Source organism: Heloderma suspectum, chromosome 16 (assembly GCF_057233095.1).
Source record: "Heloderma suspectum isolate Gila_16-S chromosome 16, 16-S_ref, whole genome shotgun sequence".
Taxonomy (NCBI): domain Eukaryota; kingdom Metazoa; phylum Chordata; class Lepidosauria; order Squamata; family Helodermatidae; genus Heloderma; species Heloderma suspectum.
The window spans coordinates 18,540,326-18,562,528 of record NC_139473.1 but is presented as its reverse complement, the minus strand read 5'-3'; the positions used below and the strand labels follow the sequence as shown (position 1 = coordinate 18,562,528).

The 22,203-nt window shown below is 48.5% G+C and overlaps 1 protein-coding gene across 9 annotated transcripts in view; it reads left to right on the top strand.

Annotated features, from left to right (window-relative positions):
- Nucleotides 1-22,203, top strand: part of ZZEF1 (zinc finger ZZ-type and EF-hand domain containing 1) — a 129,959-nt gene that overhangs the window by 89,850 nt on the left and 17,906 nt on the right. For 5 of the 9 annotated variants that reach the window (XR_014786139.1, XM_084822807.1, XM_084822805.1 and 2 more), the window contains 11 exons: nt 364-538; nt 2,696-2,841; nt 8,142-8,419; nt 10,855-11,029; nt 11,190-11,322; nt 12,660-12,856; nt 13,838-13,960; nt 16,165-16,353; nt 17,705-17,805; nt 18,999-19,134; nt 20,619-20,996. Coding sequence is in view for 8 of the 9 variants with exons in the window: in XM_084822807.1 (XP_084678933.1) it covers nt 364-538; nt 2,696-2,841; nt 8,142-8,419; nt 10,855-11,029; nt 11,190-11,322; nt 12,660-12,856; nt 13,838-13,960; nt 16,165-16,353; nt 17,705-17,805; nt 18,999-19,134; nt 20,619-20,996 (2,031 nt within the window). In the remaining variant the exon portion in view is untranslated. The remainder of the gene's footprint in view (nt 1-363; nt 539-2,695; nt 2,842-8,141; nt 8,420-10,854; nt 11,030-11,189; nt 11,323-12,659; nt 12,857-13,837; nt 13,961-16,164; nt 16,354-17,704; nt 17,806-18,998; nt 19,135-20,618; nt 20,997-22,203) is intronic. The other 4 variants (XM_084822806.1, XM_084822803.1, XM_084822804.1 and 1 more) reach the window with 3 other exon arrangements.

Below are 22,203 nucleotides of genomic sequence, written 5' to 3'. Positions count from 1 at the left end.
GGGTGCTTAAAAAAAAAGTACTGCATATTTTTTCACACCCCCCCCAAATAATTTTTCTCTGGAAGAAAAAGGAAAAATGTATCTTTCTATGACTTGAAAGTTTCCTGAAATTTTACATCTCTAGGCATGCTTCCTGGGAGAACAGGAAAGTGGGTGTTTGGTTCACATGCTAGGAATGACTTTGAGTGCTGAATAGTGGGAAAGGCCAATAAACATTGCAGTGGTTGGACTACATTGTTCTGGTAGTATATTGTGGACTATATTGTTCTGGTAATCTGAATTGTGGTTGTAAAAAAGTTATAACTTAAAATAGCTAAATGCATAAGAGTAGCATTGCGATTTTTGTCCGTAATTTATTCCTAGGGGAATGGAGACACTAATGAAATTCAGGCCTCTGTAAACACTGAACGAGAGCATAAAGTGAAAATGGTGAGCAAGCCGTCCAACGGTCTTCCACCAAAGAAAGAGGTGGTGTCAAAAGAGAGAGAGAGACTTGCTGTAAATTCAGACTTGCTTACAAAAGGTGACATGTCTCCAGGTAAGGATTACTTCCTAGTTCCTTCATAAAAGCATGAGTCACTTTTCTGTTTGTTTTTCTCTTCTCATTCACACGCAGTCCTTCCAGGTCAATGGTATTGCTAGGAAATTTCCAACTGCCAATTTGGTTTTATATAAATGTTCCTATGTGTACTGGCAGCTATTAATCATTTCAAAATTGCCTAATGTTTACTAAGTGCTGTATGCAGATTACAAGCAAGACAGCCTCTGCCTTAAAGGCTTACAAATGGAATTTGTTTTAAATGTGGAGAAACACGTTTGTGAATGGAGAGTGAATAAGTTGCTGGCCAGCACAATTATACTGGTTTGGTCCCAGGGCGAAGTCCTGAAGGCACATGAAGCAGCCTCCGTGCTGAAGCTAAGCAGGTCTAGATCTGGTCAGTGCTTGGAGGGGTGACCACCTGGGAACCACATGCAGCCACCTTGAGTTCCATGATGGAAGAAAGGTGGGGTATAAATGTAATAAATAAATTAGTAATCTCCACAGTTAAACTGGTTCAGAGTATTAAAGAGAAGAGCAAGCGTTAGCCATAGTGAGCTGAGCTGAACATTACAGCGAGCTTTGATTAGTGCTAAGCTACAAGCCAAAAGCTAAGCTGTGTGAGAGAGGGGAGGACGGCGTTCACAGGCCTTTTGCGCATTTCTGTTCCTCTAAAACCCGTTTTGGAGGATTGTATAAACCAGGGCTGGACAGAAGATCCCCAGATACTTGGGATGTCAACGCTCAGAAGCCCTGCCAGCGTGGCCAGTGGTCAGGAATGCTGTGAGTGCAAAGCCCAGAACCTCTGGAGACATATTTTCTGGTCTAAACAGATCCTAAGTGCATGTACAAGGGTGTTTGAAAAGGGAACAGTAATGGGGCTGCCAAAACTGCATCTTGAAAACTGTTACGAATTTCCAGAATGCTACCTCTTATATATTCTGTCCATCATCTGCAAACTTAAAGCTGACCATCGTCAGCATATTGCAGATGTAATGGTGCACCATGATTAGAGCCAAAAATGTGGGGCGGGGGGAGTTCATGAATGTGGAGGGCGCGCATGAGCCTATGGAATGTTCTCTCTAATGTTACTCATGGCCCCGTCCTCAAGTCTCGGGTCTCCACGTGTGATCTTAGGTCACTACCTGTCAGGGTGGACACTGAGCCCATAGAATCCCAGAGTAGTTCTGATTCTGAGGAAGAGCAGTCGCTCCTGGGAGAGGAGCGCGCTCCTCTTTCCCAGGGCCCGCAGTTGACAGAGATTCCTCCCACCAGCATTCCTAGATTAGAAAGCAGTCCAGGGAGTGATCAAGCGCAGGAAGCAGTCTTGGTGGACGCGCGACACAGACGCAGAGAGCGGCGCCAGATGGAGGGCGCGGAAAGGAGGCGTAGTGCCCGGTTGGCGCTCAAAACAACGGCTGCGCCCAGAGGATCCAAGGGAAAAGGGGAGGGACTCTCCCTAGTCCTTAAGTTCAGGGGTTTGCCAGTAATTCCCTTTCAAACAGGGACCAACTGTTCCAACTTAGGGCATAGGTACTCTGCTGCTCAGATCTAGTTGCTACCTGTAGAGTTGTTAAGATGTAAAAGAAGAATAAAGCTTTGAAAAGAATCCCTTTGTCTGTGTCTGGACTTGGCTACTGGATGAGACTGAGAGAGCCCTCCAAGGAGCCCTTGACACTACCACTCCTATCTCACTAGTTCAGAAGCAGGCCTTACTCCGGTACCCTCTAGGATTTGCACAACTGCTCCCAGAATCCCTAACCATTGGCCATGCTGGCTGGGGCTTAGGGGAGTAGTAGTCCTAGACAGGGCTGGATGTGCCTGATCTTGTCTGGTCTCGGAAGCTAAGCAGGGTCAGCCCTGGTTAGTACTTGGATGGGAGTCTGCCTGGGAATCAGGCTTCCTGCATTGAGCAGGGGGTTGGACTTGATGGTCTTGTAGGCCCCTTCCAACCCTATGATTCTATATGTACATCTGGAGGGGGCCAGGATGTACCCCTGCACCAAGCTGCGGTGAAGATGTGGTGAGGAAATGTGAACTGCCTCTATCGTTAAGGATTGGATATATGCACTGAAAATCTGTGGTAGAGTTAGCATTACCAATATTGTCAATGGTAATAATAATTCTGTATTTGGGGGCGGGGGATGCTTTTTACAGATGCTGAAGATGCTGAAGTTGCTGACATTCTGTCTTCAACCCAAGCTGAAGGAAAGGCAGTGCCTAGTCAAGAGGAGGTTTTTGCCGAATGTTCCCAGAAGAGGATTCTTGGGCTGCTGGCTGCCATGTTGCCTCGCTTGAAATCAGTAAGGACCTCTGCACAACCCGGGGAAGGCAGCAAGGGGATTCTTGTGCGCCAAGAATGAGGAAGTGGGTAAAGGAAGATGCAAAGAGGACTGTGTGAGCCAGTAGTTGGTTGTGGCATCTCCTTTACTGGCCTTCTCTCTGCTTGTCTTGCCATTCTCCTTCAATAGTAGTGGTTGTGTAGGTTTGGGTTACTCCTCCCACCTGCTTTGGAGGCAGGGCTATGCCCGTGACTTTGTGCTCAGTGTCAGGAATGAATCTGAGCGTGTAGAGATGTCTGGCAGCTCAGATTCAGAATGGGAACAGCCAGAACAGGGGGAGGCTCCCTCCCTAGTGAGCTCAGATATGGCAAGGCCTTCTTCCCAAGATACTGACTCGCAGATGGCTCAGCCTGAATGGCCCCCCCTTTCCTCCTCCTTGAGAACCCAGGTTTCGGGGGAGGAGGAGCAGAGTGAGGGGCGTGACTTGAGGGATGCTGGGGTCTGTCACAGAGCGAAGCGGGAACAGTGAGGGGCAGGGCTCAGACACTCCGCCAGGTTGGCCACGCATGGAAGCCAACGTAGGAGGGAGCCGCTGTAAGGGAGGGGCATCCCTGCGAAGCTAGTCTGGCTGTGAAGTTCACGCCCAGACTGCTGGCAACTTCTCTAACTACTACTTCATCTCCTCTACCAGTATTCGTAGTTGTGTGGATTAGCTGTGTGGATTAGCTGGTTCTCTGCAGTCTGAGAGTTTCCTAGAATCTGCATTTGTAAAGAAGCTAGTCGTTGACTAATAAAGTACTGTTGGCCTGAAGCCTGGTATCCTGGAGTGCGTTGATTGCGAAGGGGGAGGACGAAGGATCATGACGCTCAGCCCTTCCAGTGTGAGGGACGCCCCCCTCCCCGGGCCTGTTTTTGTGTCTTCGAAGCAACAGGGCTTTTGCGGAGCCCGTTAAATTTGTATTCTCCTAGCAGTCCTTGTGGAATGTTCCTTTCTCCATTCGTTCAGCCCATTCATGCCGGCTTCTCACTTTACAGCTCCTCCTGACTCTGGTGTAGGAAATGCCTACCATGCATCCACTGCATAACCCTGGGGAGGAAAGAACCAGACTGGCTGCAGAGAGGAGCCCAAGGAGCTCCAGGCCTAATTCTGGCAAGGAGGCACAAGCTTCTCCGTCAGAGAACATCACAGCAAAAGCTTGAGAATTCACGGTGTCTTTAAATATGCACTAGCGTGTCCTTGGATGGTGTTAACTCTAAAGCACAAAGCAGTGGTCTGCCTAAAAGGGAAGTCAAAGACCTGTGCAGATGTTACCTGTCCAAGAGAGATCAGTTCCTCCATGGCCCAGGTTGAACCGGATGTATTTGAATGTGGTATCTCCATGAAGCCATAATAGCAAACCTCTGTTACTTCTGGAGGAGCTGGAGGAAATGAGTTTATTTGAATATGATACAGCCTAGGTAGACATTACGTTTTCCTCCATGGTGAGGTCATGGGGAAGAGGGTGGAGTATGAGAGCCTGAGGCGCTCACCAGGTTTCAAATTTCTCTCTAGTAAGTGGCGTTTAAACTGGCAATCAGATAGATGCATGTTGGGGATAGGTAGCCAGTCATTTTGCCACACGTCTACATTTCATGTGCAGTCTTCTTCCTACCTCTTGGCAGGAACTGGCTGAACAACGGTTACTAGATACACGCTCGAGTAAATCACGGCATGGTAAATGGACCTCTTTATCCACCCCTTGGGTAAAATCCCGTGTTAGTCCTACGTAGAGTAGACCCATTGAAATGAATGAGACTTCAGTTAGTCATGACTAAGCTTGTTGTTGTTGTTGTTCAGTCGTGTCCGACTCTTCGTGACCCCATGGACCATAGCACGCCAGGCCTTCCTGTCCTGCGCTCTCTCCCGGAGCGTGCTCAAGTTCATATTCATTGCATCCGTGATGCTATCTAGCCATCTCATCCTCTGCTGTCCCCTTCTCCTTTTGCCTTCAGTCTTTCCCAGCATCAAGGTCTTTTCCAGAGAGTTTTCTCTTCGCATTAGGTGGCCAAAATATTGGAGCTTCAGCTTCATTATCTGTCCTTCCAATGAGCACTCAGGGTTGATTTCCTTTAGGATGGACTGATTTGACCTCCTTGCAGTCCAGGGCACTCGTAAGAGTCTTCTCCAGCACCACAGTTCGAAAGCATCAATTCTTCGGCGCTCAGCCTTCCTTATAGTCCAGCTCTCACAGCCATACATTACTACTGGGAAAACCATAGCTTTGATTAGACGGACCTTTGTCGGCAAGGTGATGTCTCTGCTTCTTATTGTGCTGTCTAGGTTGGCCATAGCTTTCCTCCCAAGGAGCAAGCGTCTTTTAATTTCATGTCTACAGTCACCGTCTGCGGTGATCTTGGAACCCAAGAAAGTAAAATCTGTCACTGCTTCCATTTCTTCCCCTTCTATATGCCAGGAAGTGATGGGGCCAGATGCCATGATCTTAGTTTTTTTAATGTTGAGTTTCAAACCAGCTTTTGCACTCTCCTCTTTCACCCTCAACAAGAGGCTCTTTAGATCCTCTTCGCTTTCTGCCATTAGGGTGGTATTGTCTGCATATCGGAGGTTGTTGATAATTCTCCCAGCAATCTTAATTCCGACCTCTGATTCATCCAACCCGGCATTTCTCATGATGTACTCTGCATATAAGTTAAATAAGCAGGGTGACAATATGCAGCCTTGTCGTACTCCTTTCCCACTTTTGAACCAATCGGTTGTTCCATGTCTGGTTCTTACTGTTGCTTCTTGACCCTCGTACAGGTTTCTCAGGAGACAGGTAAGGTGGTCTGGTACTCCCATCACTTTCAGAATTTGCCACAGTTTGTTGTGATCCACACAATCAAAGGCTTTAGAGTAGTCAATGAAGCAGAAATAGACGTTTTTCTGGAATTCTCTTGCTTTCTCCATGATGCAGCGAATGTTGGCGATTTGATCTCTAGTTCCTCTGCCTCTTCGAAACCCAGCTTGTACTTCCGGTAGTTCTCGGTTCGCATACTGCTGAAGCCTAGCTTGTAGGATTTTGAGCATCACCTTGCTGGCATGTGAAATGAGCGCAATTGTGCGGTAGTTTGAACACTCTTTGGCGTTGCCCTTCTTTGGAATTGGAATGTAAACTGACCTTTTCCAGTCTTGTGGCCACTGTTGAGTGTTCCAGATTTGTTGGCATATTGAATGCAGCACTTTAACAGCATCATCTTTTAGGATTTTAAATAGCTCGGCTGGAATACTGTCATCTCCGCTAGCTTTGTTGTTACTAATGCTTCCTAAGGCCCACTTGACTTCACTCTCGAGGATGTCCAGCTCAAGTTCAGTGACCGCACTCTCATGGCTATCAGGGACATTCAGATCTTTCCTGTATAGTTCTTCTGTGTATTCTTGCCACCTCTTCTTAATCTCATCTGCTTCTGTTAGGTCCCTGCCTTCTTTGTCCTTGATCATGCCCGTCTTTGCACAAAACGTTCCCTTGAGATCTCCAATTTTCTTGAAGAGATCTCTAGTCTTTCCCATTCTGTTGTTTTCCTCGATTTCTTTGCATTGTTCATTTAAGAAGGCCTTCTTGTCTCTCCTTGCTATTCTCTGGAACTCTGCATTCAGTTGGGTATATCTTCCCTTTCTCCCTTGCTTTTCGCTTCCCTTCTTTCGTGAGCTACTTGTAAAGCCTCATCAGACAGCCACTTTGCTTTCTTGCATTTCTTTTTCTTTGGGATGGATTTCGTTGCTGCCTCCTGAACAATGTTACGGACCTCCGTCCATAGTTCCTCAGGCACTCTGTCTATCAGGTCTAATCCCTGAAATCTATTCCTCACCTCCACTGTATATTCATCAGGGATATGATTTAGGTCATACCTGAACGGTTTAGTGGTTTTCCCGACGTTCTTCAATTTAAGCCGAAATTTTGCAAGAAGCAGCTCATGATCTGAGCCACAGTCAGCTCCAGGTCTTGTTTTGACTGACTGTATGGAGCTTCTCCATCTTTGGCTGCAAAGGACATAATCAATCTGATTTCGATATTGACCATCTGGTGATGTCCATGTGTAGAGTCGCCTCTTGTGCTGTTGGAAAAGAGTGTTTGCTATGATCAGCATGTTCTCTTGGCAAAACTCTATTAGCTTTTGTCCTGCTTCATTTTGTACACCAAGGCCATGCCTGCCTGTTATCCCGGTGATTTCTTGACTTCCTACTTTAGCATTCCAATCCCCTATGATGAAGAGGACATCTTTTTTTGGTGTTAGTTCTAGAAGGTGTTGTAGGTCTTCATAGAACCGATCAACCTCAGCTTCTTCGGCCTCAGTGGTTGGGGCATAGACTTGAATTACTGTGATGTTGAATGGTTTGCCTTGGATTCGTACTGAGATCATTCTATCGTTTTTAAGATTGTACCCCAGTACTGCTTTTCCCACCCTTTTGTTGACTATGAGTGCTACTCCATTTCTTCTAAGGGATTCTTGCCCACAATAGTAGATATGATGGTCACCTGAATTAAATTCGCCCATGCCTGTCCATTTTAGTTCGCTGATTCCCAAGATGTCGATGTTCAATCTTGCCATCTCATGTTTGACCACCTCCAGCTTACCTTGATTCATTGATCTGACATTCCAGGTTCCTAAACAATATTGTTCTTTACAGCATCGGATTTTCTTTTCACCACCAGACACATCCACAGCTGAGTGTCCTTTCGGCTTTGGCCCAGCCGCTTCACTCTTTCTGGCGCTACTTGGAAATACCCTCTGCTCTTCCCCAGTAGCATATTGGACACCTTCCGACCTGAGGGGCTCATCTTCCGGCGTCATCTCTTTTAGCCTTGTGATACATTCCATGGGGTTTTCTTGGCAAGAATACTGGAGTGGGTTGCCATTTCCTTCTCCAGTGGACCACATTTTGTCAGAACTCTCCACCATGACCTGTCCGTCTTGGGTGGCCCTTCACGGCATAGCTTATGGCTTTAGTCCTACTAAACATGTAGTCATGACTTCAGTTAGTCATGACTAAGCTTACTCCCATTCATTTCAGTGGGTTTACTCTATGTAGGACCAACATGGGATACTACCCTTTAAGGCTGGATGAAAGGGAGCATTTCCCAAACAGGGCTCTGTGTGATCTGTTCTTCCATATCAGGCACTTGGCTTCTCAAGAACCTCGGCTGTCAGTTCAAAAGCAAAACTGCAAGCTTCCAAATCTTGGCGGGGCTGTGAAATCTGTAGGCAGAAGCAGAAACGGGGAGAGAGAGCGTGCCGCATCACCAGCCCTGCTGCTTTCCCCATCCTCCCCTGTTTTCTCTCCACAGGGCTTAACGATGTCTCTAATTAACCTGGACCAGATCCTGCCTCTCATGTTTGAAGTTGTCATCTCTAATGCTGGCCACTTAAATGAAACCTACCACTTGACGCTGGGGCTCCTTGGACAGTTGATTCGGAGGCTGACACCTGTGGAAGTGGATGCCGCCGTAACCAAGGTCCTCTCGGCCAAGCATAGCCTCGTTGCTGCCGGAGATGGCTCCACTGTGCCAGAAGGCTGGAAGACAACCCACCTGCTCTTCAGCCTGGGAGCCGTCTGCTTGGACAGGTGTGTTTTGCTAGCGTGACTTCAGAACATTTATTTATTTATTTTTATTTTTCATTTCTATACCGCCCAATAGCTGAAGCTCTCTGGGCAGTTCACAAAAATTAATTTTGTGAACATAGGAAGAGCCCTGCTGGATCAGACCAAGGCTTCATCTAGTCCAGCATTCTGTTCACACAGTGGCCAACCAGCTGCCCATGGGAAGCACACAAGCAAGGCATGAGTATGACAGCATCCCCCACCCATATTCCCAAGCACAACTGGGTTTATGTAGTCATACTGCCTCTGATACTGGAGGTAGCATATACCCATCAAGACTAGTAGCTATTGATAGCCTTCTCCTCCAGGAATTTGTCTAGCCTCCTTTTAAAGCCATCCAAATTGGTGGCCATCACTACGTCTTGTGGACTTAAACTCCAGTAGCTATCAAAGTGATTCAGGCCTGCCTCTCCCCCCCACTCTCCCCAGCATCGGCATGTCTGCCATGGAATGCCAGTGGGTTCCAAAGGATAAATGTAATAACTTAAATATTTCTGAGTGATCCTTCTGTTTAAAAGCACTCCTGGGGCAGTGAACATAACAATAATTACAAAAACGAATCCATAACACCAAGGATAAAACAGTGTGTGTGGGGGGGACAGACATTATTTCATATAGTAAAAGCCAGTAGGGTCAGTAAGAAATTGTCCATGATGTTAAAACCATCTAGATAACATTCTGAAAGGCTGGGCAAATGAAATGCTATTTATCTGGCACCGAATAGACATCTGGTTTTGAACCAGGTGGGCCTCCCCTTGGAAGGAATTCCAGATGAGGGGGCCACTGCTGAGAAGGCTCTTGCCTCTGTAGCTGCTTGCCTTCCTTCCTCCATTTACTCCCACATCAGTCTTCTCCAGGTGCCCTTACCAGTGTTTCCCCAGGAATTGAGATGGAGGAGGGATTTCATTTGAATTTTCAGGAAGGTTGGGCTGGAGATTTGGGCACAGAAGGGTGCCTGATTCCATCAGCTCCAAATCAAAACAGATTCTTTTCATTACCAAGATGAAACGGAGTCACTTGTGCAAAAGGATGACTGCTCATGTGTAGAAAACGGATGCATAAAGTAAAACGCAAAGGAAGCTCACACCTCCCATCAGCTGACAAAGCAGGCACCTTTGTCACAAGCTGGGTGTCTCTCTGGGTCCGCAAGATAGATGAGAAGTCGTTCCTTGAGCCACCAGTTTCTCCGGGCTGGTAGCGTGCTTTCCCCCATGGAGCGAGACCAAAGTGCAAGGCCTGCGGGTTGGATTTTATAGGTTTCTCCCTTGTTCAGGAGCTGACAGGCTGGCACATAGAAACACACTCTTTTCTCAGGGGAAGGGGGGCTCCTCTTTCCCACGAGAAGAGGAGCCTGTCCCATTTTCTGGGAGCTGACATCATCCAGCTGGCATAAACAGCTTCAAGGTAAAACTGTAATTTACTGTGTGAGAAGCCCACTCTCCTCATTAATTATAAAGCTGCCGGCTAGGCTAAACCACACAGGTCTCTAGGTGGCTACCAACAGCATATAGGAATGCTGTGAAGTCCACCTTATCGCTCACCAACAAACTCACTACAAAGGATGAGATCCTTGGCAAATGTGAATTCAGGCACCATACAGGAACGTGAAATCATGACCGCTTCACTCGATCGTTTTAATTGAAGTTTAACTACTTTTATATCCCCCTTTGTAATTTGGCACGACCATTTATAAACTTCTCAGATGCACTGTGTTGGTTGTGCTTCTCTCGGGTTCCGGGCCTTTTTTATATCCATATTATTAGTTCATTCACAAGACCAGGCAGAAGACATGAAATTCTGTTCAGCGATGAAAAAGAACAGGGAAGTGAACACCGCCCTCCCGGGGGAGATGAGCAATAGCAGGCGAGCTGGCTTTGGGGGAAATTTGTTTGCCTCAGCTGATCTTCTCGTTGAGGGACCAGTGGGTGTTGTGGAGCCAGGGCTCACGGGGGGGACACAGCCCCGGCAGCTTTTGATTAGCAGGGATGCTAACATCACCTGCCACCCCCCTCAGACTTCCCTGTTGCCTCTGAGCTTAGTGGCAGTCCTCGCAGGAGCTGGAGGGAAATTAATTTTCCCAGCAACAATACATTATTGGTTGTTGCAATGTGAAGTATTGGGTTTGGGTGGGGGGCCGGGGGGTCTTGAATGGGCAGTTCAGAACCATTAGCTTTACAGAAGAGCGCTGCTGGCAGGGAAGAAAACAGCTTGCACTGGTTTGTTGTTACAGATCAATGCCACTGCCTGCAACGTTGGGCTATCCTTGGGGGAGAGTCCAACGCTGACCACCTGCATGCCAAGAAATGTCCCACTGCACCAGTGTGAGGGACCCCTGAAGAGCACACCCATGAGCGCTCATGCAGCTAAATGAGCCATTAATTCTGACTGTTGCTTTTCAGCCGCGTGGGCCTAGACTGGGCCTGCACCATGGCAGACATCCTTCGAGCACTGAATTCCTCCCCTCAGTGGCATGACGTGATTGCTGCGTTCACAGACCACTGCATCAAACAGCTGCCCTTCCAGTTGAAACACACCAACATCTTTACCTTATTGGTACTTGTCGGGTTTCCAGAGGTGAGCGTATGAATAAGCAATGTGCTTTTCAGGAACAGTTTCTGAAATTCATGCACAACTGGAATGAAGAAGCAATTGACTAGGGTGGGAAACGATTCACTAGCTATACCCTCCGTTGGTTAACTGTGTGGCATTTGAATTCCTCTTCCTGCCACTACAGGTTCTATGCATGGGAACCAAATCGGTATACATGGATAATGCAAACGAGGCCCATGATGTGATCATCCTCAAGCACTTCACAGAGAAGAACAGGGCGGTGGTTGTGGATGTTAAAACCCGAAAGAGGAAAGCAGGTTGGTGCGTTTGTTCTCTCCCTCAGCTTAGCATCACCCCAAAGGTGCGTGTTGCTACCAGAATAGAAATCAAGTTAACAAGTTCAGGATTCATCAGGCATGCTGTTTCAGAGTTTTTGTCGTGAGTTGCCCTTGCTCCGTGTGTGTGTGCGTGCATGTGCGTTCACGCGCACTGTATATATGTGTGTGTATGTGCACACACACACTTCAGTTTTAGATCATTCCCAGACCACTGTGCTCTTCACTTTTGTTACTCTTATTCAGGAACAACCTCTGATTCATCCCTCCATTGTATAGTTCAGCCTTCCCCAAGCTGGCTTCTTCCAGATGTGTTGGACCACAGCTCCTATCATCCCCAGTGCCCATGCTGGGTAGCCAATGCACACATGGGAGTTGTACTCCGACAACTCTGGAAGCTGCCAGGTCAGAGAAGACCGAATTAAGGCATTTAACACACAGCTCCCCTGATGTTTGATTGAAAGGACTAAGGACAACATGTTGGAGGAGGCTGGTATAAGGAAATCCACAAGGCCATATTGGCTCAGTTCTAGTTATTGCAGGATAACTGATCAGATGTTTGGATATTTATGTACCTCTTGACGCTTCGAAACAGTCTATGCAAGCCTGGTCTATGAATGCAGGAGAATGAGGTTGTAGAATTCGCTACACTAGTTCAGACTGCAGGTGGAAGTGTCCAGTTTTTAAATGCTCCTACAGGTGGAGGGACTCCCTGCAAATAGAAAAGTAGCACAGGAAGGAGAGAGCATCTATCCCAGCTCTTTGCCTGTTGAGTTGTTTTTCTACTTGCAAGGAGTTTTTTTTTTTAATATAGGAGAGCATTTTTTAAAAATGCAGTCTCCCACGTGCAGTCTTGTGGCGGTACCCTCTATTCTACCAGTCTAGGACTGTACCACCACATTCTGTTTCATGTATAGACCAGGCCTCAGACGTCTCGCCAAACCATGGGTTGAGTTCTCAAGCACACAGCAGACCACTTGGGCGCTAGAGGGGCTAGGCTGCTGGCACAAGACAGTTTAAGGCATCATCACGCCATAAAATCTCCGCCTACCTACCTGTCCTTCCTGTGGCTTGCCAGAAGCATACTTACGTTATGCAAACCAGCTTAATTTATTTACAGGGGGGGGGGGGGGGTTGTGCAGAATTAGCATTTTAAGTATGGCTGAAAACTCTTCTAGAGAAGCCAGAGCTGGTGTTAGCGTTGCCTTGATGATCTCCGTGTCCCTCGCTACTGGCTCCAGGCTGGCTCAAGAAAACAAGGCCAACCCTGGCCAAGATCCTAGCAGAGACCGACGTGCGCCCCTTTTTCTGCTCTCTAGTGAAGGACCTCCAGCTGGTTCAGTCATGCAGCCAAGACGACCCCGAGTCTCGGCGCCAGCTGCACCAGTACCTCCAGCACTTTGTGTTCATAACGAGCCACCTCCTCCAGACCAGCGGTGACAGCAGCTTTGCAGAGGCAGTGGAGGCAACCTGGGTCTTGTCTCTTGCGCTGAAGGGACTTTACAGGACACTCAAGGTACAGGGTGGAGCAGTGGACGGGCGAGGCAGCCTTTTGGGTCCCGTGGGAACTTTTGGGACATTTTAAAAGTGATCACAAATTTCCATGGGGTGGATGGCCAATCACAAAGTGTTGGAAGCTCTCCCGCCCGCACCCCCTGGACTTCCTCTCTTTCCTGCTGGCTTCTCTCTGGGGCTTTCCCAGGCCTTCACCCAGGATTCCCGATCAACCAGGCCTCTCCACCACCTCCTCGCCCCCGCTTCTGCTGTCTACCTCCTCACTCGCTTTGGCAGCCCTAGCAAAGAAGCAGGACTTCATCGGGTCTTGAGATGAAGGGGCAGCGGAAGTCCCCCAGTCTGCCGACTTCCTGCTTCCTCGTTAGGGCTGCTGAGCAGGGAGGTGGGCGGCAGGAGCAGTGGGTGGGAGGGACATCCTGAGCAGGGGAGGCAGGCGGGGCACAAGTGGGTTTGGTGGGCACACTCGGGGGGGCTTTGCAGGTGCCAGTGCCCCCATAGGTGGAATGTTGCCAACCCCTGGCGTAGTGAGTGGAGTGCTGGATCTGCCATTTTAAGCCAGCGATCCATGGCAGTGGGTTCCATGGGATACTTTGGCATTGCGTTGAATCAGTTTGGGCCCCTAGGTGGCTGCAGAAGAAAGCAGGGCGGTACCAATCTCAGACCCCAAAACAAGGGAGAAAACCTCAAAAAGTGCTGCTAAACACTTGTTTTCTTCATGTGCACTCCTGTTTCTTCATTGCCTTTCGATTCTAATGTGCTCGTCATTGGAGACAGCTAAAGAAACTGCAGAGAGGCTAATTCAAACAGCGTATCCTAAGATTTAGCACAATGAGATTATATGCAGCATCCTTCCTGCACCTGGTGCCCTCCAGGGGTGTTAGGCTACAACTCCCAGCATCCCCAACCACATCCATGGAAGCACTTGCCATCTAGGCTTCAAGGCACCAAATTTTAACGGTCACCGTTTCCTTCCTCTGTCCAGCAGGCACACGCCTTTGAAGAAATCCGCACAGCCTTTCTCCAGACAGGTTTGCTGAAACTGCTGGTGAACAAGTGTAGCAAAGGAACAGGCTTCAGTAAAACCTGGCTTCTCCGAGACTTAGAGGTAACACAATGGCGTACTCATGTCAGCTGGGCAGCTGCTTCCCTGCATGCTTAACTTCATCTGATACAATCATTCCATTCATCCACAGTCCCTTCTAACCCTCAAAGTTAAACACTGCTTTTGTAGTTTCAATCATTATAATTGTGCCTCAGTGAAGGAAAAAGTAATATCGAAAGAATTTATGGCTTGGGACTTCCAAATCTGCCCTGAATTTCCATCGAACATGGTATGTTTTGGTGAACATGGTGAACCAGAACATAATGGAACTTGGCCGGGGGGGGGGGGGGGGACTTTGGGAATGATTGGGTTTATTTGTAAAGAATGTTTGGGATTATGCCATGAGATGTCAGATTGCTGGAAATATTTGAAAAAAAGAGTCTTGTGGCATATGCTTTAATTATTAATTAGTATACTTATGCCCCGCTCCTCAGCCACCAAAATCCCAGGATACAGTCCTGTGAGGGCATATGGTGCAGCAGGCCTCTTCAGTGCGGTGGGAGACCTGCTTGGGAATCCAGTGTAGGCTGCCTTGAGTTCTGTCATGGAGTGGAGAGGAGAAAACAGCCTCCAACAATTAAAATGCAACAGAAAGGTTCATTATATTAGGGATACTGTGGTGTGGAGGGAGTCCTTTCCCAGCCTCAGCAGTTGGTGACGTAGTCCAGGTTCTAGACAGTTCCCTCGAGAGGGAGAGGCAGAAAAAGCTACAGATAGATCTTACTTTGTCATAGTGAGCATATAAATATATCAATGGTAGGTAAAGCAAAAGAACTGGAAAGATTTGGCCTCCCGCACTTAGTGATGTGGATTTTTCGGGAAATTGTGCATTGGAAAAGTTTGTATCAGAGAACATTAAAACTGAGTGTTTTAATTTAGTGATTTATTTCACTTGTATTTAGCAAACAGCAAAGGTAAAAACAAGTACCCCATGTTAATCATTTGTCCCAATACACCACCAGTATTTGACCTGAAATATTTGAAGGGGCTGGGGGAAATTAAAGCTCACTTTATATGATTGAAATGTCAGATGATGTAGATTTTTTTTATTGGAATACGTAAACAATTTAAAGACAATGCCATATACTTTCCTTACATTGATTTAATTTAAAGCGGGGAGGGGGGACGAGAAAGGAAACAAACAGTTGACCTGCTAATACATTTTAGCAAGTCGAAGAACTGCATGATAATCCTGACCACCACTCATCTATGACTTTGAAACTGCAAAGTTTGCCTTATATTTTATTTGCAGTTTGCATCCATTTAGTGTTCCTAGGGGCCGCGGTGGCTTAGTGGTTAAGACGCTGAACTGCAGACTGGAAGGTCGGCAGGACAGCAGTTCGAGACCCGAGTGCTGCGTGGCGGAGTGAGCTCCCGTCTTCAGTCTCAGCTTCTGCCAACCTAGCAGTTCGAAAGCAAGAAATTGCAAGTAGATAAATAGGTACCGCCTCGGCGGGAAAGGTAACAGCGTTCCGTGCACCTCGGTGTTCAGTCACGCCGGCCACATGACCACGGAAGCATCTTCGGACAGCGCTGGCTCTTCGGCTTAGAAACGGGGATGAGCACCACACCCTAGAGTCGGACACGACTGGTTGGGGACACCTTTCCCTTTTTACCTTTTAGGAGCTTCTACAGTGGAAAACCTTCTGCAAAAAATTGTGCCTGCAGTAAACACCACTGAAAAGCTAAAGGGCCTCAGCTCTTTGTAGCATTGATTCAGATATTGGCAACAAGGCTAGGAGTGTGTGTGTGTGTGTGTGCGCGCGCACGCGCATCTGTGTCCAGAACAGGCCAGGCCTGCAGTCTTGAGTTTGGAGGGGCTACACATGTATGATCAGTGTGGTTCTTGCTGTCTTCATGGCAGCGGCTCATGCCTCTACATAGGGCAGTCTTTCCCAACCTGATGTGTTGGACTGCAACTCCCATCATTCCCCTGGGAATGATGGGATTTGCAGTCCAACACTTCTGGAGGGTGCCAGGTTGGGGCAGGTTGATATATACAGTCTTGCTTTACACTTTGAGAACCTCACGCCGTTCTTGTCCCTCCAAATTGTGAAATGGGAGTAATCGTCCTCAAAGGCTGCTTGCAAAGCCATGGTTCTAAAAGAGGCATGTGCGAGATAAGTCCTAGTCGAATCCTTCTACAGACGGAGTGGCCTCCCAGCTATGGCCAAGTTGCATCTTGCCTTTATCTCATCCTCTTGCAGATCTTGTCGATCATGCTTTACTCCTCCAAAAAGGAGATCAGCTCCCTGGATGAGCACAAGGACCCGGCCCTCGATGAAATAGACCAAGATCAAACACTCGACCAGTCTGTGGTCACTCCCACCGATGCTGTCCAGAACAGACTTGACCCACTGGAGGGCTTGGACGAAACCACCAAAATATGCTTCCTGGTACTCTTCGACGTGCACATTGGTGGGGTGGGGGAGAGTCTAGGAATTGGCAGGGCTTCAGTTGTACCAAGCACTGCAGTACGGAAGCTTGTATTGCACAGCCCAAAAGCAGCCGAGCTCTTCTTAATAAAAAGCCACGGCAGAGGAAAGGCCTGGAGAGGTGAAGCAGGCTGTTGGCTCTTCGCTTCTCGGTGAATCTTGCTGTAATGACAACTGGGGAGGTCAGTCGTAGCATCTGCTTCACTACGACGGTATCCCTTCAAGCCACCTCCTCTCCCTGCCAGTGTTCAACTTCAGTTTGATTCTCTGGGTTCCCAAGTTCCAGAGCAGTAGACACCTTGGTCTGTTGCAGCACCAAGCATGTAACAAAGTCTCGTGGCACCGCAAAAACTAAGAGATGTGTTGTGTCGTCTGTTTTTGTAGACTAGAGCCCACTTTATTAGATGCATGGTAGGCCGGCCCTGCCGTTAGGTAGAGTGGGGCACCCGATTTGGGGTGTCGTGAAATGGCAGCAAATTGTTAGTTATTTAGGGCGCAATCCTATGGCCGCTAGTCAGTGGCTAGACGGCCATAGGATAGGTCGGTTCCGCACTCCGAGGTCGGTTCCCTGAGAACTAACCTCCACCCCTCCCACCCTGCCTCGTAGGCAGTGTGGAACGGCCCCGTGCTCGGAAGAGGAGCGCAGAGTGGTGAAAATGGGGTGTGCCAGGGTGGGAGGGCGGAAGTACTTTTCCGGTGCTTCCTATGCGTTGGTCAGCATCCGCCCCCCTGGCTCTGCCTTCCTGTGGCTAGGCAGCCAAAATCGAATGCAGGGCAGCTGAGGTGTGGAGAGGATGATCCCCTCCATGCTGCTCCTGCCCTGCATTGGATAGGTGGTCGCCTCCGAGTTCAGAAGCAGCTGCCTATCCCGATAGGATTGCACCCTTAATGTGTTGTTGTTGTTGTTATAATATTTTTACAGCCAGGGATGGGGAGAGGCGCTTTTCTGTCTCAGGTTCCAAAATGACCTGACTGGCTTTTATGCACGTTGAATGGGGGTCGAGGGGAGGGGGTCTGTTTGCTGCTCCACCTCAGGCAGCAAATATTTGGAGCTGGTCCTGATGGACAGATAAAAACAACAGGAGTTCTAGGTTCTACAGTCCCACAAATCTTAATTATGTGACCCGAAGAGGTATCCTAGTTTAATGGATACACGTGCTTGTTTGGTTTTGCGTAGCTGGAGCTTGACACAGGATTTCGGGCTTCCAAAGCCTGACTCACACCAGCACAGACAACCTCCAGTGGTTCTCAGAAGCGGGGAGAAAAGCCTTTCTCCCTTTTCTCGCCTAACCTCAGTGAACCTCAATTTCAGATGACTCACGATGCCCTCGATGCCCCTCTGCACATCCTCCGAGCCATGTACGAGCTGCAGATGAAAAGGACAGATTCTTTCTTCCTAGAGGTTCAGAAGCGGTAAGGGGGTTTCTGAGCCCGGCTGAAAATAGAAGAGTTGTGGGTGGTGGCTTGATGGTTGGGTGTTAGAACAAAAACACCCAAAGAGGAACGCATTTTTAGAGTTGCAGGCGTGGAGTTGAGGTGGGAAGGGGTGTGTGTTGAAAATGAATGGTTGATTGTTTTCAGGACAAGCAGAGCACCTTTCCAGAGGATTCTTCTAGGTCAGCACCGTGTACAAGGAATTCTTTTGAATGGAGGAGCATTCCATCTTGAGAGCCCCCCACCCCTCTGGGATGCTACAGGCCAGAGACACACTGACTGCCTCCATGGGAATGCTACCAACCACTTCCAACCTCCATTATGCTACCAACCTTTCCCAGCTAAGGGTCCCCAGATATGTTGCGATGGTATCAATAGGGATCAGAAAAAAGCTGCATCAATTGAATTCCCAACATCTTTCGACACGGGACTTTATCAAGGGAAAAACTCTTAGAGACTTCTCTGGAGGATACCCTCTCCCTTACTTCTTCCAAAGACGTCTGAACGGTATTCTACCGTTCAAGACATATGAATACCTTTCAGGCTTCTTTGGAAAAAGTAAGGGAGAGGGACTCCTCCAGAAAAGTCTCTTAAGAGTTTTGCCCATATTGAAATGCACTGGAAATTTAATTGGTGCAGCTGTTACTTTTTTTTATTTTGGTCCCCAGTTACGGTGCCAGACTACAACTCCCATCACCCCACCCTGACTGGCCATATTGGCTGGGGATTATGGGAGTTGTAGTCCAACAATAGCTGGGGGGCCTGGATTGTGGAACGCACTATATATTCTTTCTCTCAGAGCAGGCTTTTCCAGCCTAGGTCCTCCAGATGGTGTTGGACTGCAGTTCCCATCAACCCCAGCCAGCACAGCCAACAGGGATGATGGGAGTTGTAGACTGACATCATCTGGAAACTCTAGGTTCAGGCAGTCATCTAGCTCAGCTTCTGACCTCATTTGCCTCTTGCAAATTAAAGCTAAAAGGCAAGAGAGATTAGCTAATTTGCAATGAATATATTTAAGATTTCGACAAACAAGAAAGCTACTTGAGCAGATGTAGCCCCAGATGTAAAGCAGAACATGAAAATGTAAATGGGAGAGGTTCCGCTTGCAAATGCCGTTTGTTTGTTTAAAATGGCTCTCTTTTGACTGTAAAATGTTTGTGTGTTTAAAGATTTGATGGTGATGTAGTTACAACAGATGAGAGGATCCGGACATTGGCTCAAAAATGGCAGCCCAGTAAGCGTTTGCGGTCGGAAGAGCAGAGTTCCAAAGCACTGGATACAGATATGATCATCGTACCGTGTCTGGTGAGTGTACTGCCTTGAGCATAATTTTTTACACTGATCCATGTATGCGGCATGCAACTAGTGATGTACGAAACTCTTACCTGGCTCCACGCCACGCAGTCCGCGGTGGGGGGGAGGCGCTCCGTCCCTCCCCCCGGAATCCTCCCTGGCCAGCTCCGCTGCGCGGCGACTCCGCAGAGCTGCCGGTTGGGGCCGCCCGCAGCCAGACATCCAGCCGCTGGGCTGCACAGGAACGCAAATGGCGGCTGCTGTAGCCGCCGCCATTTGCGTCCATGTCTTTAGCCGTGATAGGCTACGTCAATATATACGAAGCCTATCACGGCTAAAGACACGGACGCAAATGGCAGTGGCTACGCCATTTGCGTCCCTGCCCTGAGCTGTGATAGGCTACGTAGATACTTATGTAGCCTATCACGGCTTGCCAGGGACGCAAATGGCGGGCGGCACAGTGGCCACCATTTGCGGCCGCGGCCCGGCAGCGGCTGGAGCCGCTGGAGCCACCGCCGCCAGAGCCGCCGCCGCAGCCAGATAGGCTCCGTTTCGCAGGGCTTTTGCGGAGTGGTGGGGCAAGTTGCTCCGTTCCACCACGGATTCCAGGGGGCCGAATTCACTAGAATTCGGCCTCCCTGGGATCCGTGGCAGAATTCTCTAACATCCCTACATGCAACACGCATTTAATGCAGCCTTCCCCAACCTGCATCCCTCCAGAGGTTTTTAACTCCAACTTCCATAATCCCAGATCCATTGGCCATGCTAATGTGATGTGCATAAAATTAAAATTTACAAGTATCCAGGTAAGTACAACGCGTTCAGAGTATAGAATTCAAAGACCTTAGAAGAAGATGCATTTATGAATCGTACCTAAAATCCGTGCTGGGGAGCTTCATTGATGTCTTCATCATTTTGTTAGACAGAACCATAAGTCTATCTTGGCAATCGGTATTGCTGACTCAGTAAGATGTAGTGCCTAGTGCAGCGCTCTCCAATCTTTTGGGGCCCAAGATTTCCAAGATTTGGAATGTTGAGAGTGTTGTGGGCACTCTCACAAAATGGCTGCCACAGGGGAGCTTGCCTGTTCACAAAATGGCTACCAGGGTGTGTATGGCCAGTCGCGTTTCCCAGAAGGTGAAACTAGTGAGACGAAAAGTAACTTGCCCCAAAACTTAAGTCCAAGGCAGAGGCGGGGGCTGAACTCCAAAACACAAAACCACCCTGTTGAACCCAAATGACGATAGCGCTGGAGGGCAGCACTCCAGCCTCCAAGGGTTTGTGGGGGTTTTTTGGTAATTAAATTTCTTTAAAGAAATAAAGTAAGATGAGGAGGGGCAGGTTGCCTGGCAGGTGCCAAGAGAGGTGTCTGTGGGCATCATGGTGGAGACCCCAGGATTAGGGTGCTTGACTACGGAGTTTTGGGTTCAGACTCCCCGCAGTAGCGATGGCGGCATTGTTGGGTTTCGAAAAGAAATCATGCTGAATCTGTCCAGCCTGCTCCTGTCTTACAGGCCAAGCCTGCTCCCTGCAACAAGGCCACGGAAGAATCCAGCCCCGTCACTCAGAAGCTCATCACCACCACGGAGAGCGACCTCCAGCTCAGCTACGCCAAGCAACGCCGCACCAAGAGTTCGGTTCTCCTGCACAAGGAGCTAGGCTCCAGGAGCAAGAAAGCCATGCGGGGCTACCTGTACCGAGTCAACGAGGCCACCTCTGTCCTCTATGCCCGGCACACCCTCGCTTTGCTCTTGGCCGAGTGGCCCAGAGACATGGCAATAAGCGAGGAGATGTTGGAGCTCAGCGGCCCAGCGCATATGACCTACCTCTTGGATATGCTTTTGCAGCTGGAGGAGAAACCGCTCTGTGAGAAGGTAATGGCTTGTCTGAGCCAGTCCCCCTGGCTTTTGGAGTAAACGTGGGGAGGGTGTGTAAAGCCAGCAGGAGAACCAGAGCGTTAGCGGGCCCTGCCGTCTAGCGAGTGCGACATACTTTCCACGTGGGCCAATTTAATTTTCAGAAAGCCTAATGCAGTCTTGTGAGTCGTACAAAACTTTCTCTCCTGCTGGATTTCAAGGGGGAGAAAAGGCAATAAAGGCGTTGGGTTATCCCTCTTTACACAATTATCCCGTGTTCCCGACCTCTATTAATTCCAAGATAGAGGGAGCCGATTGGGGCTTAATTGAATTACTAACAACCCATCCTGATAAGACAAAATTAACTTCAGAGAAAGAGGAACTCCTCGCCTAGCTTCTTCCCTTCCTCCCTCTTTCTTTGTTATGTGGCCCATTTTGCCTGCATGTCGGCTCACTTCCGTCCATAACGGAAGACAGTACCTTGAGCTGTTCACAGTTTGGCCCGGTGCAGATGTAACAAAGAGGCCGGTCTTACCCACGGTTAGAGATCTAGAGTGGCATCTCAACTTCGCCCCCATTCCCCATCTCCCTTATCTGCCATTAACTAGACTGGGAAGCGGGTTTAAAGCTGCATTCTGGTTACGGAGCAATCCCTGGTTAGCCTTACCCATGATTAAACCAGCAAGGTGGAAATCGTATGTGTTCACATGGACCACTGCCAGTCTCCCAACTGCAAGGAAGAGGTCCTTTGACTATTATTTGATCTAAACCCCACCAAAAATGGTGCTCAAGGCAGCTAAGAGTAAATACAACCAAGGTTAAAATAAACGTTAAAACATAAAAACAAATAAATTAAAAACACAATTAAAAAAACACAAAGAGTAAAAAAAACACCCAACAGGCCAGCAGCCATGCCAAAGGCCTGCTTGAGTAAAAATGCCTTTGCCTGCCAGCAGAAGGACAGCAGAGAAGGAGCCACCTAGCCTCCCTCAGCAGGGAGTTCCAGAGCCTGGGAGCGGCCACCGAGAAGACCCTGTCTCACGTCCCCACCAAATGTACCTCCGATGGGAGTAGGACCAAGAGAAGGGCCTCCCAGGCAGGCTTGTATGGGAGAAAGTGGTCTTTCAGTTAGCCTGGTCCCAAGCCATATAGGGCTTTATGGGTCATAACCAGACTATGTCTGTGCTGGCCTTCAGCGGCTGCGATAGTAGGAAACAGCAGTCAA